Genomic DNA, 16,026 nt, shown 5'->3' with positions numbered 1-16,026 from the left:
CCCCTCTCCCCCTCCCCCCCTCCAGCTTCTGCCCCAACTGTGTTTATTGCCCTAGACAGTGTTTAATTGGGTACCAATGAATCCATACAGCACTAAAGAATCCCTCCCTGGCTTAGAAAATGGCCTGCCCCTGGTGAGGCAGTACCGCTGTCCTCCCTCCCTAGCTTGGTAACTGATGGGTTGCCTGGCAGGTAGAGAATGTTGTCCATTCACAGCTAATGATCGCCTCAGGCACTAACTGATGGAAGATCCAGGAAGTCTGCAGAGCTGTAGAGTGCAGCCCAGGATAATTGTATGGACCAGTTTAACACAGGGAATTTGGAAGGAAACTGTGGGAGACACACACACACACACACACACACACACACACACACACACACAAACACACATTGTATATGTGTGCATATGACATAGATAAATTTGCATTCCTCTTTTCTCTTTTTTTTTCTCCTTCCTCAGTTCTGGTTTCTCTTATGTTTCTTAGCATTTGACACTTTGTAAGTTGGAAAGGGAAAGGGGTTTTAACTCATTTGCTTTAATAAATGTAAAATATTTATTCATAAGTCATAGATTTAGATCTGGAAGGGAACTTGGAGATCATTTAGTCCTGACCCCATCATTTTCTGGATAAGAAAAAAAGAATACTGCAAAGGTCCAAAGCATCACATGGCTTGCTTAGGGGCACAGTGTTGGGTCATGTGACTTGTTTAGGGACAGAGCCAACTCCTGAACCCAGATGCTTAGCCTCCAAGTCCAATATCACTTTCTACTATACCACATGTGTTGTGTTTTGACACAATAGATACTCCTCAACAAATACACAAACAAACCAGACAAAAATACACTGCTGGAAAAACAATGAAGCAAAAGCAGAACAGGAGGAACTTTGAAGCAGCATATTTGCATCAACTTGAGTGTTAAAATTAAACACCAAAAGGAAGATTAAAAAGCCAGTTTACAAGAAACATATAATTAACATGTTCTTCCCATTCCCTGAACCTTTTGTCTGGTTGAGGACAAGACAGAGGAACAATAATAAACTTTAATAAAATGAAAGATGATATCAGAGAGAAATCTTACCAGAAAGAGTTGTATGGGAAAACAAAGGCCAAAGTGCTACAATAAATACGTTAGGTTGCAGTATCTCCTTTGTTTCTCTTTTTTTTTAAGACAACAAGCCTGACTACCCCTTTCCCTTCCTACCTCCAACTCCCAAGTTTGTACCTGTTAACATCAAAAGACAAGGGAGAGTGAGCTTAGAGTGGGGGAGGGGATTCAAAGGAGAGCTCCAGAGCTTTGATAAATTCAGGCCAAGGGAAAGGACAATTGTTTCCTTAACACTTCGGTAGTGGCCTGACTTCCAGTACTCACTCTTCCCCACCTCCCCATCCCCACCCAGAGTATTCCCTCCTAACCCCTTGGAAAAAGTAAAATAAGACATTAGGCTTCCAATAATATATTGTAATGATCAATGAAAACTCAGGAGAAGGTCAATTTATAGAAATTGTATCTGCCTCACTGGGCAGCGAAGGAGCTAAAAAGGGAACTACCGCTTTGCTTTGATGTGTGAAGTTGCCAAAAAATGACAAAAGCAAAAAAATATTGTCTATACACATGGGGTCTTTTCAAAGGGAGAGGCTGCGCTAGGAGAGCACTGTGTCTTTCAGTTCAGGGGGAAAAATACAGAAACAAGCATATGTTGAGGCCACATCAAAGCTATTTTTATTATTTTTTTGGCTATTTTCAGATGGAATTTCCATCCTTTTTTGTTTGATTTGTCCCTGGTGAAGTTTATTTACAGAATCCTCCTTTAATGGGCAGTCTACTTTGTTCTTCAAAGTTGGCTCACAGGACTTTTCCATCTCCTTTCCTTTCTTTCCCCCAGTGTTCAGGGCTCTCACCTTTGTCTATTTACCTCTCTCCCACCCACCCCCATACCAGAAAGTCCTTGGGTGAATGGATTCAGCCTTTATTAACCCCTTGCTTGCCAGAGCTTTTTCTTTGTACCTTACTAATTGTCTCCTTTTGATCATATCCAAGTTTTCAGGTTGAAGGAAGGGAAAAGGACCTCTTGACCACTCTGGCTGGCTTTCCACATGAGCCTGAAAATGTCTACAAATTTGAAACAGCTGCCTGGCTTGCTTGAGTCTGATTGCTAAAATATGCCGACTTCTTCCCCCTCCCCCTCCCCCTTTTAATCTGTTTCATATTCACAAATTAAGCATTTAGTCTAGGTAATAAATCAGGAGCAGTTTACAAGGCTTACACGAGACAAACAAGAGGAAAAGGGCAAAACACAATCCCCTGAAAGGAGACTAAGTGTAGAGGGGAGGACGAGTTTGGAACTCCCCCGGGATTCTAACAAGAAGAGCAAACCCAGAGCCTCCTGACAGGCTGCCAAGACACACACACTTTCTCCTGTCCCCGTGCCACCATGTGTTCCGGGTCCTAAAGGAAATCCTGAGCAACCAGCCAGGCTGGGTAGGGTCAGGGCTTCAGACTCATTAGGCGCCGAAGCCCTCGGGCTAAAGCCCCGGAGCCCAGGCCCAGCTGCGCCCCACCCTAGCCCCCTGCGGCCTCGCCCAACAGGCACCACCCTCCTTCGGCAGGGGGCTACAGCTGCTGGGGCAGAAGCCTATAAACTCCCCAGGCACACTCCGCCTGGCCCGGCCGAAAGTTAACAACCCCCTCCCAGGGACCAAAATCCGTGCTCTTCCCCCTCCCGGTGGCCTCCCCACCCCGCCCGCCCCGCCCCCACGCAGAAGCCCCAAGCCCTCCCCAGGCAAAGCCAAGCTCGCGCCGCCCTGGGGCCTCGGGGCGTTCCCCCGCGCCCTCGCGAGGACGGGGTTCCTAGCCTGGGCTTTTAGGGTTCCCCCCAAAAAAAAACTTGCTCCGAGAGCTAGCGCTTCACAAACCCACATCCCCGGTCGGGGCCGTGGGCAGAGATCGGTCCCATTCGGCGGGGGAAGCTGGCCCAGGCCCGGAAGGCCGGACTGTCTGCCCCCACGTCCCCCGCCCTTACCAGACCCTGGGGGGGAGGGGAGCTGCCCCCATCCTCTTTTGCCCTCCGCTCCCGGGGCTCCAGAGCCCCTTACGACTCTGAGGGCGGTCGGGCTCCCCCGGGAGACTGCGGGGGGGGCAGAGAGGGGGCGCTGCGGGCCCGGACGGCGCGGCCCCACTCGGCGGCCCGGGGCCCGGGCCCGCCCCGGCTCGACCTTGTCCCGGACTCGACCTCGGCTCTCAAGTTTCCCATCGATTTGCATTCCGCCTCGACTCCCTCAGCCTCTGCCTCGGGGCGGCCGGGAGGGGGGCCGGACCCGGGCCAGCCCCGGCGCCCCCCGCCCCCTCCGCTCCTCTCCCGCACACGCATTCAGACTGCGAAAGCCATTACCGCCGCCGCGCGAGAGACTTTTTAAATATTTACAGCCCGGCTCTGCACAGTAGCCAGATCCATCTTGCCGCTGGGAGTGATGGGCAGACCCCGGGGGCGGAGGGCTGGGGGGCACGGGTGAGGGGGCAGAATCCGCCGCAGACCTGGCCTTCTGCCCCCTTCACCCGCCTCCCCCGCCCACTCCCCTGCACCCGCTCAGTTTGGCCCGGTCCCGGCCCCGCACCTCGCCCCCCGCCCCGCCGGGCCCGTGGCCACGCGGCGTTGTGCAGAGGAGCCAGGGAGAAGGTGGAGCGGCTGTGCAGCACGCCCAGACCCGAGTGGAGGCGGCCATGGAGGTGGGGGGGGGGGGGCCGGGGGCGCAGGAGAGGGAGGGCAGGAAGGAGGCCGAGTTAAAGATTCTTGCATGAAAGAGCAGCACAGACCTGCGGCCGCCCGCCCGGAATCTGGCGAGGTCTCTCTGGCGCTGTCAGAGACTACTTCTCTCTCGCCGGAGCGGAGGCTTCGTTCCCCACTTCGCCTGTGAGTAACAATGGCAGCGATCAGCAGCTTTTCACCCGCTCCAGTGGATGAATGGATTGCGGAAGATGCCTGGGCTCCGCTCAGATGCCGTTCTGATTTGCCCCCTCCGCTCCTCCGCTCACCCACCCCCACCTTCGGCACCAGCCTCCCACCCCTAGGAACAAACTTCTTCGGGGGTCAGCAAGAGCTACCCTGGACCCGAGTATTCGAACCCCAATCCTAGGTCATATACGTACCCCCCCCCCAAAAAAGGCTTATCTGCCCTCCACCTCTCCCCTCCCCTGTTTCTCCAGTCCCAGGGCCTTGGCACGCGGCCACCAAGTGTCATTAGAGGCTGAAACTTGACCCCAGAGTCCCCGCCCGGAGGCCCTTCCCTCCCCCGCCCTCCCTCCTCTGGCTCCCCGAGGTAGCTCACCACACACACCTCCCCGTTGGCAAGTTTACTTTCAAGGAGTTGGACCGTGTTTCCACCGGAGAGGCGGGCCCCGAGCAGGGCGGCGGGAGGGGCAGGGGCCGGGTGTGAGGTGTGCATTTAGCCAGCACTCCGGCCAATGGGAGTTCGCAGGCTCCGGGCAGAGAGCCAGCAAACGCTCCCGAGTCCCCGACCCACCCCCACTGCCTTTGTTGCCGCTAATCCGCCTGGGAGACCCTGCGGAAGACGCACGCAGACCCTCTCCCCGCGGTCTCTCGCCTTCCCTCCCTCCCTCCCTCCCACGCACCTTCTAGCCCCTCGCCACTCTTAAGCCAGAAGCATCAAGGCACCCCGGGACTGAACTCGCGCCCCCTTCCCTGTCCCGAGTCCTAGAGGCGTTCGGGGAGTTGCATCTGTCTCTCAGAAGTTTGTCTTCAACCCTGAAGACAACCCCAGGAAATCCACAGCCCCGAACCGGGGTGGCCCGAGAGGTCCGGGTTGACTGGGGACAAAAAGGAGGGAGGTCGGTGAGGTGCAGAGGTTAAGCTCAACTAGACTCTTTCAGAATATTGCTCTGAAGGGACAGAGACACAGATAGGCAGACAGACATTACTGCATAATCAGGAAGATGGATGAAGCCTGCAGAGATGGAGATACGGGGACTAGGCAGAGACTCGAAGTAAAAGGCAAACACAGGCAAGTGAAAACAGAAGGCAAGAGATGCAGACCTAAAAACAGACTCAGTGAGAGAGAAGCAGAGATAGCCCCTCTCCGAGAAAATCGGCGGAGACTAGCCTAGGAACAAAGAGTGGAGGGAGAAATGAAGCAGAGGAACAGGGAGACTGGGAAACAGAAACAGTGATTGAGACCAAGAGAGAATCAGAAAGATAACATAAGCAACAGTCAGACAGGCACAAACATTCCAGCAAAGACACAAATACTGGCTGCACATTAGGATTCTTTTTTAAATTAACCTTCCTGTTTGTCCACCTTCAGATCCCAATTGCCTGTTCTTTTTAGAGCCTAGAAACTCAGTCTATTCAACTAGCGGTCAAATTAAGGGGCTCCCTCACTTTCATTCATTCACTGAATTGGGCTCCTTTACTTTTCTCTCTCCATTCTATGAAAAACTGAGATGAGACCCTGTTGTTGGGTTGCATAGAAAAAGGGAAAGACCCAGCTAGTGAAACCAGCCTGAAGGAATCAGGAATAACTACTAAATAAAAGATGCTTCAGCATTTTTTTCCCTAGCATACATTTACAACACAAATAAAGCTAATTTCTTCACTGAGGACTTCAATCAGGCAAGATGCTTGAAAACCTAAACATTATCCTCAAATTGAAGCTCAACCCTCTAAATTTTCTGACTTCACGGTTTTCATTTGCTGGAATTATGCTACTATCCTACTTTCCTCTCTTGCATTGAAGAATAAATGGTCAACTTCTCCAGAGTCCAGTAAGGCAATAGTTAAATCCAAGGAGAAATCCATCACTGCCTTGAAGATCTAAACTGTAATTCTCACTGACCCTCTCTTCTACCCCCCATTCCCAGCTCCTAGAAAGCTTCTAACTCCCTAATTTCTTTGATTTATGTCTCTTGATTCCTTGGCTATGCTGGGCTCCCTCCTTTGAAGACCCAGTGGAACTCTCTGAGACCCAGACCCATGGGCATGATACAGGGCCAAGGCACTTCTCCCCTTCTACAGCCTTTCTGGCTTGCTTCTGTCCCCATTTGCAACACACAGACACACAGACACACACACACACACTTCCAACCCCTCACCTGAACTTGGGAAAATATGACCATGGTTTAGACATAAAATATAAAGGGATATGAATGATACAACAGAGACTGCTGCATAGGGGGAATAAACCAGAATGGAATAAGACTGGGGGTCTAAAATGATGAGAAGCAAGAAACAATAACAGCATTAGTGACCACTTACCCTGTTCTGCCACATACTCTTGAAAAAGACAGATGCAGAGAGAGACAGGCTTGGGATGTGTGAGTTCTAAAGGAGGCATGAGAGAAAGGGGTTGAAGAAAATAATGAATTGACCAGTTAAGGGAAACACTAGGAAGGTCATACATATCCTCATTTCCCTTTCCTTTCTCTATCCTCCCAAGGCCCAGCTTGCAGCTTAACAGACCTCATCATTTTCCACTGGCATCTTGTTAACAGGCCCCAACAGCCTGAAGAGCAGCACCAGAGGAGCAGCTGTTTAGTGCCTAGCTGAGGGCTTTCACAAGTCTTGTGTCTTTTTTGTTTTCTTTCAGCAATACCTTTGATTTTCCCAGGACCATTCTCTCTCCTCATCAGTAACCTCTGTCCAAATCATCTCCTCCTCCCCCACACCTCCTTGTATTTATCTAAGGTTTCTAAGCAATAAAATCACTATTATAGCCTCAAGCATAACTTGTGATGCTCATCACATCTATTGTGTAAAACTATTTAATAGTCAATATTAAATATAGATATTGAAAATCAATAGTTGGACATCATGTGGGAAACAACACAGGAAAGAAATCAACTCTTCCAAAAAAAAATAAGTGAATGCTTACTTGATCCAAACTAAGCAAAGAATCTAGACACAACAGAGGCTAGGGTAAATGTATCTGAACAATAAATATTACTTGATAAATCTTAGTTCCATTCTGCTTAAAAGTGCTGAAAAGAAACCAAAGAATAGCAGGTACTCAATATTTTGTTTTTTTTTTCCCCAGCCTATTAAGATTATTTCAATCTCTACTTTTGTTTAACTTGGGTTTTTAATCCCTAGGCCTCTTTCTGTAGTATTCAACTCTTTCTGATAAGCAAGCACAGAGTTTTCCCTAGCCTCCCAATGAATCTTCTCTGAATACCCCCTTTTCATGGACTTGTTAGATCACCACAAGCACCAGGAGCTCCATAAGCTTACAGCGGACTAGGATTCTTAAAAGCTTAGAATATTTTTTGCAAAGAAAAGAAATTGGAATACTTATCCCCAGAACTGGATTCAGAATAATTTAAGCAAAAAAACCAAAACCTCAGAGAAAGAAGTTCTTAACCTTAGGGCTCACTTAGATATAGGATATGCAGTGCTTCAAACATAGTAGGCTCTTAATAAATGGTACTTATTGATTGGATGAAGATAACCAGAATCTTAGTCTGTGTCTAAGCAAATATGTAAAGAACAGAATCCAAATTGAAAAAAGAGAGATCTGTTATCACCTAGAGGAAGAATAAACTCCTGGAATGCATAATTAGTTTTTCAGTAAGTAATACTTTTCTGGTTCAGAGAGAACCACACATTACTGACCTTTATCAAAATAGAAAAAATATACTTTATCCAATACTTAAACACAAATAATATTGTCCTACAATTTGGAAAACTAAAAACACCTTTTGGAGGATAAACTTTTTCAGTAAGCATAGAAAAAAAGAAGCTAGAAGTGAAGTGACCTGATTCATGACAAATGGTATTTGAGGGATCAAATAATTCAATTCAACAAATATTTATTAAGTACTTACTATATTTAAGGTACTAACTGGGAAAAAAGAGGGAATTGAAATAATCCTTGGCCTCAAAGAGCTTACATTCTTATTCTTCTCCCACCCTTTGTGGAAAATAGAACCATATATAAGAAACTAGATGCAAAGTATATACAAAGTAATTTCAAGATGGAAAGTATGTCATATCCATAAAAAGCTTTCTGTTAGAAGTAGCACTTGAGCTATGGTTTAAAGGAAGTTAAGAGATATGACAAAGTATCAGTGAAAAGACAATGTATTTGAGACAGGGGGCATCCCACAGGTGGGCAAACCATATAGTATGAGAGCAACAGTTTTATATGTATACAAACGTATGAGATAGGTTTCCAAGTTCTATTATTACTTTTTAGGGTCTCACATTTTGTCATAATAGTCATAAAAATGAATATAGATTGACCTGGAAATCTTACTTTGGTTATGAATGGGTTTCTTTAGTAAGCCACTTCTGGAAAATCCTCATAGCCCTGATTTCCTTAAAGGGTTAAAGTGTTAGAAAACGAATGTATTAGATGTCACAATTCTTTGCTACGTAATAGTTGTCAGAGAAGCATCACTAGATGCATTTGTTTAAAGCCGATCACCAGAATCAGTCCCTTGAAAAGCTGCACCAGTCAAAGATCCAGTAGGGTCAGACTTGGGGCCTGAGGGAACGGAACGTATGGAATGTTACAATACAGATTAAAGGTATCAAGCAGGTAAGACCCAAAGCACAAAAATCCTCCCCAAAGGGACATTCCAGAGTTTATGTTGGAATATGCTGGATGTGTGTCATCCCTAAAGGACCGCACAGTCATCACCCCCTCTTTAATCTAGCCGATGCCCCCCCCCCCGCAACACCTCTGGAAGCCACTGCCAGAAATTGACTCCGGGGGAATCTTCCCCTTGTTTTTATCATGAGCTTCCAGTCTTGTGTCCGCATCAGTGTACATGGCAATCGGTTTCCTCTGTCTTAATGTGGCAAAGAAGGCCTCGCGCCCTGAGACGACGGAGGGAAACTGGAAAGAGGGACATCGAGAAAGAGTGTTGGGGAGATCGGAGAAGATCGACTCAGGGGAAGTCACAGGATTCCGGCACCCAAGTTCCTGGAGAGCCGCAGTGCGCAGGCGCGGGGAGGGGGGAGGGGGAAGGTTGAGGATTTTGAAATACGCTGCCAAGCTGCCTCCTAGGCTTCCCTTCCCGCATTGAAAAGGAGACACTAGGGAAAAGCAACTATCGAAGTTGCCCGGTAGATTCCTCCACCCTAGTCAGTGCAGTTGCTTCGAGGAGAAAGCTAAACTCTTTGCATTTTCGCTCAGGGCGGTTTGTACTATCTAGGAAGAGAAAGGATAGACGTTTATATGGTTGTATGACAACAAATAATGCCAGCACATAAGAACGTGAGAAATTCCCGGAACAGAGGCTGCCTCCCCACCCTGGCTGGAACCACTGAAACTCCCGGAGCGAGCTACGATCCCTTCCAGAGGCTTTTCCGGACGCCCCGCTCCAACAAGCTAGTGTGACCATTCCTAGGCCTGCGTTTTTTTCCTACTAGGCGCTGGCCTGCTAGGTAGGGAGTGGGGGGGAGGGGGGAGGGGGAGTGCACTTGAGATAGGAATTGTTTCTCCTCTTCCTTTATTCATCAGTTGAAATTCCAGCATTAGGGGCTCAGGGGCAGAATATTACCCCGTCTCCCAAGTAAAGCTCAGGAATGACCTGGACGAGAAGGGGAGGCCAGGGATGAAGGGCCAGCTTGTAGTAGGGGTCAGCGAAGGGACGGTTCCTTGAAGCCAACAAGTTGCCGGGCAGAGATAACAGCTGGGGTGGGGGATGGGGAGGGCTCGGGCAGACACGATTGAACGGTCTCAAGCTAGAAAATTCAACAAGAGGCAGCGGCGGCGGATCCAATTAGCCGCGCCAACTGGGAAACAAGAGAGCGACTCGGCAGGCCACCGCCAATGGGGGAGGGGAACGCGGCGGAGTGAGGGGGCAGGGGGGAAGGCTGCTGGGGAGCAGGGGAAGCGGGCAGCGCCGAGGGCCCGGACCTCCGAGCGGCCGAGGGCAGCGAGCTCCGGGTCCGGCTGCTCCGGGTCCGGCCGCTCCGGGTCCGGGCTGCTCCGGCTGGGGACCAGAGCGCGCCTGGTGTTTACATACAGTCTTTCCGATGCAGGATCATATTTCAGGCCCGCCTGCGGGGAGCCCGGAGCGGGCTGGCGGCCGGGTGGAGGAAAGGGCTGGAAAGACCACAGGACGGGGGGGGGGGCGGAGTAGGGAGAGAGAAATAGAGAGTAAAGGACGCGAATGAGGCATGGCTGCTGGTGGCCAGGAGCACGGGCTTACAGGAGAAAAGGTGGCAGAGCAGCCCCCAGGGCCTCGGGCTGAATAACAACTCCGTTCTTCTGGGCAGCAACAGAAAGAGGGAGGAGAGCTAAGGGGACTAGGGAGGGGGGAAGCCGTTAGGACATCCGGAGGTGCCCCGCACCAAGGGGACATAAAGGTCAGGGGTGCGGGCCCAGGTCCACTCTTCGTAGAAGCGGGTGCGAGTGCTGTGCGTTCCCGAACGCTAGGCCTGTGCTTCTGGAGGCCTCGTGGGCACCGCGGCTCCCCCCGGGGGGCAGCGCCCTTTGACCCGCTCCACTCCCGGCTGCCTGGCCCTTGTCATTTCTGGCGGGGGTGGAGGAGGCGGGGGAAAGGCCGGGGCCTGGAGGGGAGGAGAGTGGGAGAAGCAGCCAGGGTCCCCCAGGCCCGTCTCGCCCGGTGCCCGGTCCGGAGCCTAGGAAAGGTCGGCTCTCAGCGCCGGGCTTCTTAGCCGGGCCGGCAGGGCCCGCAGCCCGGGAACTCTACCCGGCGCTCGCAAGCTGCGCTTGGTGAGTTTCCAGCGGCCAAGTCAGTCAGTAAACAGCCTCGTGCGCCCCCCGGTTCCACTCCCCACCCCCTCCATTCTCCCTGTGCCGGCTGGGAACCTCACCCAGACACCAACACACCCGCCCTCTCTCAGGCTCCCGGGCCGCGACGGGAGAAGGGAACTGCAACGAGACTATTGTGGCAGGGCCTCAGCTCGGGAAACTGCTCCCCTCCCGCCCCGCCCCCTCCTCCCCGACTACACTCTGCCCCCGCGGCTGACTCGGCCCCTGGAGTCGGTGTTCTGAAGGAGAGGCGCGGGGTGCGGTGGGGAGGGGAGGGCAAGCTGCCGCCCCCCCCTCCACCCCCCTCCTGGTTGAATGTCAGCTTTGTTCCGGAAAACAAGGGAAGCATTAGGCTGCTGCCCCCGGGGGAAACACAAAACTTCTTTTTGAATCTCTGGAAGGACGGCTGACTGCGCTACGGGGCTCCGGGGAGAGAGGCCGAGGCGAGAGAGGGAGCCAGGAGGGAGAGCAGTGAGGAAGAGGAGAGACGGGAGACACAGAGGGAGAGACAAAGGAGAGTGAGACCGAGGAGAAGAGCGAGGGGAGGAATGAGGAAGGGGAGAGACCCAGGCTCGGGGGAGAGACTGATCTCCAGCTCTCTCAAGCCGGGCACAAAGGTGCCGTTTTGCCGAGGACTCCGGCCCGGCCGAGTTCCCGCCGGCTTTCTGCTCTTCCCTGAGCAGAGAGCGGCCTGGGACGCCGCAGGCCCGGCTGGAATCGCCGGGAGGCCGGAAAGCCACGAGCATTCACCGAGCTACGGCACTTTGCCATCTCCGTGCTGGAGGCAGACTCGCTAGACCAGGCCTAAGAACTGTTTAGGCAAGGCCCCTCCAGCTCCGGCGCTCCTCATCCCTCGATATCCAGCACCACACCCTGTGGCTGCCGAACCCTGGGGTTCCCCCTACCCCCAGATGCTTCTCCTTCCCCTAGGCCCTATCACTGGTAGGCTCCAGAGGAACTTGGAGCGGGCCTTAGTCTTTCTGGACTCGGTCCCTGGCACCCACTTAGTGTTGGAGGTTGGAGGGGATTGTTTTCCAGAGAAAGTTCCGAGCCTTGAGATGAACCCACAGCCAGTGAATCCTCCCGTCAATGTTCATGTTTATTTACTTATTTTACCATCCAGGGCTGACACGCATGTTCGCAATCCTGGCCTCTGGGAGTTTAAATGAACTATTTGACCGTCTGGGGGCTAGAGCAGCAAGCTTGCTGGAGCTGCCTTCCTCTCATCCCTCTACTCCCTGGTTCCCCTGGCTAGATTTTTCAAAACCGGCTCCTCCAGAGCTCTGCTCTGCCAACACTTTGACACTGATCAGGGCCCGGGCTCCCGGCTCTAGCCACGCCAGGGAGAGCGGGAGAGGGCTTTCTGTGCAGGGGTTCTCCCCTCTGACTCAAGGGTAGTTCAGACCGAGAACGATGCCCCCCGCCCTGGGCCCTCCGCCCCCCGCCCCGCTTTTTACTGGGTTTCTGACTTCCTCTAAATCTCCCTTCTTGCTCAGAAAAGCACAGAGGAGGGGAAACCGAGAGGAAACACGCTGCCGCTGTGCGAAATGCGGACCATGTGTGGGAACGATCCAGTCAGAGTGCAACTGCCAGCCAGGGGCAGTCGTGTGGGGGCGGGGAGGGGGTTCAGAGACTGGCTCAGAGTGCTGGAAGGGAGGGTCTGAGAGCTGATTCGGGGCAACCCAGACCGATTTATTCTTCCCGGTGGGCACTCGTTCAAGTCCCCCCCCCACACACACGTGTCTCCCCCCCCATTCTCGGTAAGAATCTTTTCTCCCGTGCCTTTCCTTAGGGTATACGTGGAGGCGGCCCAAGGAACACCAGCAGTAGTGGGATTAAGCTCAGGGGCACGCTCCAGTTTGCCGAGCTGAGGCGTCGGCCTAGGGTGGAAGAGCCTAAAGCCCTCTTTTCCACAGCTCAGGGGCTAGGAGGTTCTAGCAGCTTGAGTTATCAACAAAGGGAGACTGGGGAGAGAAAAGAGCCAGGGAATGGGAGATGAGTGACTGGGAGGGGAAGAGGGGGCAAGCTGCTAAGAGCTCTCCGGCTGCTGTGGAATAATAAAAAATAATTAATAATGATAATAAGAAAAATCCCCGGGCTTCCATCTCTGTAGATTGCATGTGGCCTTATAGATGTACTGCCCTTGAAGAGGCCTCTTTTGCCTGCCCAGTCCTCTTCTTCCTTACACCCACCCCCCACTCCCTTCCTGAGGAAGGGAAAGAGAAAGGGCTGCAGCTGACAAATATTATCCATTCTCCCCATCGATCGGAACATATACAGATGTGAGAGCTTGATGTGCGCTGTGAACCAGTGGATCCACCCTTCTCTCTCTCTCTCTCTCTCTCTCTCTCTCTCTCTCTCTCTCTCTCTCTCGGCTCGCCGCCCCCTTCTCCTCCCCCCCCTTTGTTCTCCTCCCCTTTCTCTCTCTTTAAATAGATTTCAAGGCGCTGCCTGTTGGAGAGCAGCTGGTGAGCTCTCCAGAGAGAGAGGGAGAGGGAGAGAGAACGAGAACGAAGCTGTACCCGAGGTTCCTTGTCACGTCTCCCCCTTTTCCGCCATGTCCCAGCTTTCCACATACCCCATTTCTGTCTAATTTCCAAAAACAAGCAGAAAAAAAGCCCAAAGTCCTCAATTGGCACAAGCTGGTCCCTCTGGTAGTTCTGTGATCCTTAGGAACCCCGGGCTAAGCAGGTTGTCCTGTGTGTGTATGGGGGGGGTGGGGGTGAAGGCATTAAAGGGAGGAAAGGAGGACCAGACTTAAAGCAGGGTCCGTGTCCGTACACCAACCCAGCCCAGCCCCGGGGTGGTTTCCCGTCAGCCAGTGTCAGAGAAGTAGCTTGTTTATCTCCATGTTACAGAGGAAGATAAATTCTGGCTGTGGCTGAGGCTCCAAAGGGTCGTGTAGCGCCCACCAACGCAAGCAGAGAGGGAGGGGTGCCCGGCCCCTCCCTGGAGCCCCTAATTACCGAGCCTGCGACCCAGGGACGGACACACCTCTTTTCCGCCGGGGTCTGAGCGGAGCTGCCCAGGCTCGACTCTCCCGAGAGTGGGGGTGGAGCAGGCGAGGCGAAGGAGGGGGAGGGGAGGCGACTGGCAGGATTTCTCCAGGCCGCTCCGCCGATCCCGGGCCACCTCGCAGCCTGTCACTTAAATTATTACCCTCTACTCCGTACCCTGTGCGGTCAGTACAGGCTGTTAACAGGCAGTTGCAATCAGTTTTCGAAAGGTTAGCCAAGGTCCTCTCGCTCTCGCAGACGGAAGGCATTACGAAACCGCTTTTGTATCTGCAGGCACTTTAGAAAAGGGGGTGGGGGGTAGGGGCCAGGACGAAGGAGGAACGGCACGAAAGGGAGAGCCAGGGAGGCGTGGGCTGGAGAGAGCCTTTCCCCGACTTGTCTCAGCGATTCTGTGGGAAAACAGGAGGGTTAAAATAAAGCCACGATCTCCTGGTCTAGGTGGGGAAAATGGAAGGGCGAGGGGGGCTGAGAGGAAGAGAAGTGTCAGAAGCTTTACTTCTCTCCTTGGCCCGAAGCCCAAACAGCACGTCCTAGTGGTGGTGACGGCAGGGCTCGGTGCGGGGCGGCTTGTGAGTGACCCAAGGAGGGAGGTGAGGATGTCTGGGGTGGGGGTGAAGCCTGACTCCCGGGGAAAGGGGGTACGAGCGGGGGAGTTCCGGTTGGAGGGTTTCTACAGTCGGGGAGATAGGAAGGACCCTGAGCGGAGGCGGCGAGCTAGCGAGCGCGACTCCTCTGCGCACTGTCTGTCTGAAGGAGCTGCAGCCGCTAGAAGTCGTCCATCAGCAACCAGTCCAACCTGCCAGTGATAATGTGCGATCAACACCAAATCACCCCCGCCAGGCACGATCCATCATCCCTGCAAAGCAACGGGTACGCGCAGGGATGTGTCTCCGCCTGGGGTGGGGTGAGGGGACTGAAGCGAGAGAAGAGTTGGGCAGAGAGGAGGCAGTGGCTGCAGCCGCTCGCACGCACGCTGCACACCGGAATTCCCATTGCAACATCGCCGCTTCTCTTCTCCCAAACGGCCCGCGAGCTGAGCTCCCAAGTACTTTCAAAGTTGCCCAGTGGAGGAGCGGAGAGCCTGGGAGACCTCTCCCGGAGTGCTGGCCCGCGGCCGGGCTTCTAGCACCTCAGTCCCGAGTGCTCCGCGCACTTTTCCTCCCGATCCCGAATCCGCTCCGTCCTTATCCCCGGAGAGGAGAAGAGAGCCCCCCACTCGGTGCCTCCGCAGCGCCCGCCCGGCCGGCCGGCCGCCTCTCCTAGGAGAAGGCCAGGCTGGCGGAAAATTAATATTTAATATCGAGAAATTGATTAAAGGGCCACGAGCCGGCGGCGACTCCGGGTGGGGGCGGGGCGGGCGTGGAGGGGGAGGTCAGAGGCTGGCAGCAGAATTAAAGATCCCAGCGCCACCACGTCCCCCCTTCCCCGTCCCTGCCCTCCGCGGGCTTTGTGAAGCCGGGCGGGCTGAGCCCGTGTGGGAGGGCCTGGGCAACCTCTGCCCCGTTTCCTAGCTCTGGTCCCGGCCATCTCCCCGAACTGACTGAGGAAGAAAGGGACGCAGCTCTTTCCGGGCTCCGTAGTACAGTGGGTGCCGGGGAGAGGAGCCTGAGCTTGGGTGGGCGGAGGGCGGAGAGAAACAAGGCCGGGTAGGGGGTGCAGCCGGGAAAACAGAAGGGAGGGAGGGATCATGGGAGTGGGAGGCCTGCTGCTGGACCTCGGCGCACCTGGGGCTAAGCCCGGCGCCCGAGAGCCGCCGCAGCTGCCTGCCCCTTATCGTGCTTCCATCTCTGCAGCGGCAGCAGGAGGGGGAGGGGAGGAAAACGCACCCAGCGTGCTCTCAGCTGCTCACTCGCGCTCTAAAAACCCTCCTGCCTCAGCCCAGCACGAACGTTCCGTCCTCCCCTCCTGCCTCCTCCCCCTCCCGGTCCCTGTCCTCCGCTTTGATGAATTCCCTGCCAAACGCCGCTTCCAGCTCCCCGCCCCCTTGGAGCTGCTCGGAGAAAGCGGCGTGATTTCCTTCTCACGGAGCCTGGCTGCGGCAGAAACCGCGCGCACTCCCCCGGGCTTGCAGGCCCCAGCGCGGCGATCCGGGCTGCCCCCCGCTCCCGGGAGGCTTTCCGCCCAACCTGCGGGCCCGGGGCCACTGGGAGGCTTGGATCAAGCTTAGCAGAACCAAAGGCGCCCAGGGCCAGAGGCTGCCTAGGGAAGCCCGCAGCCACTTCAAAGCCCCGAACCCAGATCCTCCTCTGGGGCCGCGCCCAGGGACCGCTCTG

General features: G+C 53.9%; 2 protein-coding genes and 1 long non-coding RNA gene across 6 annotated transcripts in view; 2 read left to right on the top strand and 1 right to left on the bottom strand.

Annotated features, from left to right (window-relative positions):
• Window positions 1-16,026, bottom strand: part of BCOR (BCL6 corepressor) — a 145,144-nt gene that overhangs the window by 103,839 nt on the left and 25,279 nt on the right. The window contains exons 1-3 of one of the 4 annotated variants that reach the window (XM_074214173.1): window positions 8,265-8,659; window positions 6,269-6,334; window positions 3,814-3,908 (exon numbers count right to left, since the gene is read on the bottom strand). The exons of 1 other annotated variant lie outside the window; for it this stretch is intronic. The gene's annotated coding sequence lies outside the window, so the exon portion shown is untranslated. Of the gene's footprint in view, window positions 1-3,813; window positions 3,909-4,334; window positions 4,503-6,268; window positions 8,660-16,026 lie in introns of those variants that run through there. 2 more of the 4 variants (XM_074214179.1, XM_074214174.1) reach the window with 2 other exon arrangements.
• Window positions 8,401-9,358, top strand: LOC141506952 (uncharacterized). The gene is made up of 2 exons (XR_012474037.1): window positions 8,401-8,549; window positions 9,150-9,358. It is a non-coding gene; the product is annotated as an uncharacterized LOC141506952 (long non-coding RNA).
• On the top strand, window positions 11,871-15,421 carry LOC141505062 (uncharacterized). Its single transcript, XM_074210562.1, has 6 exons — window positions 11,871-12,101; window positions 12,233-12,343; window positions 12,529-12,667; window positions 13,173-13,204; window positions 13,939-14,343; window positions 14,507-15,421. The coding sequence occupies exons 1-6, from the start codon at window positions 11,871-11,873 to the stop codon at window positions 15,014-15,016; spliced, it is 1,428 nt and encodes a 475-aa protein (XP_074066663.1). The 3' UTR covers window positions 15,017-15,421.

This window comes from Macrotis lagotis, chromosome 1 (assembly GCF_037893015.1).
Source record: "Macrotis lagotis isolate mMagLag1 chromosome 1, bilby.v1.9.chrom.fasta, whole genome shotgun sequence".
Classification (NCBI taxonomy): Eukaryota; Metazoa; Chordata; class Mammalia; order Peramelemorphia; family Peramelidae; genus Macrotis; species Macrotis lagotis.
This window is presented reverse-complemented; position numbering and strand designations above follow the sequence as displayed.

Excerpts from the sequence above, each read along its gene's own strand:
- LOC141505062 (XM_074210562.1), top strand. The coding sequence starts at position 11,871 with ATGTTCGCAATCCTGGCCTCTGGGAGTTTAAATGAACTATTTGACCGT. Across the intron at positions 12,102-12,232 it reads AGAGCGGGAGAGGGCTTTCT|AAAAGCACAGAGGAGGGGAA; the intron begins GTGCAGGGGTTC and ends CTTCTTGCTCAG. Across the intron at positions 12,668-13,172 it reads CACAGCTCAGGGGCTAGGAG|ATTTCAAGGCGCTGCCTGTT; the intron begins GTTCTAGCAGCT and ends CTCTTTAAATAG.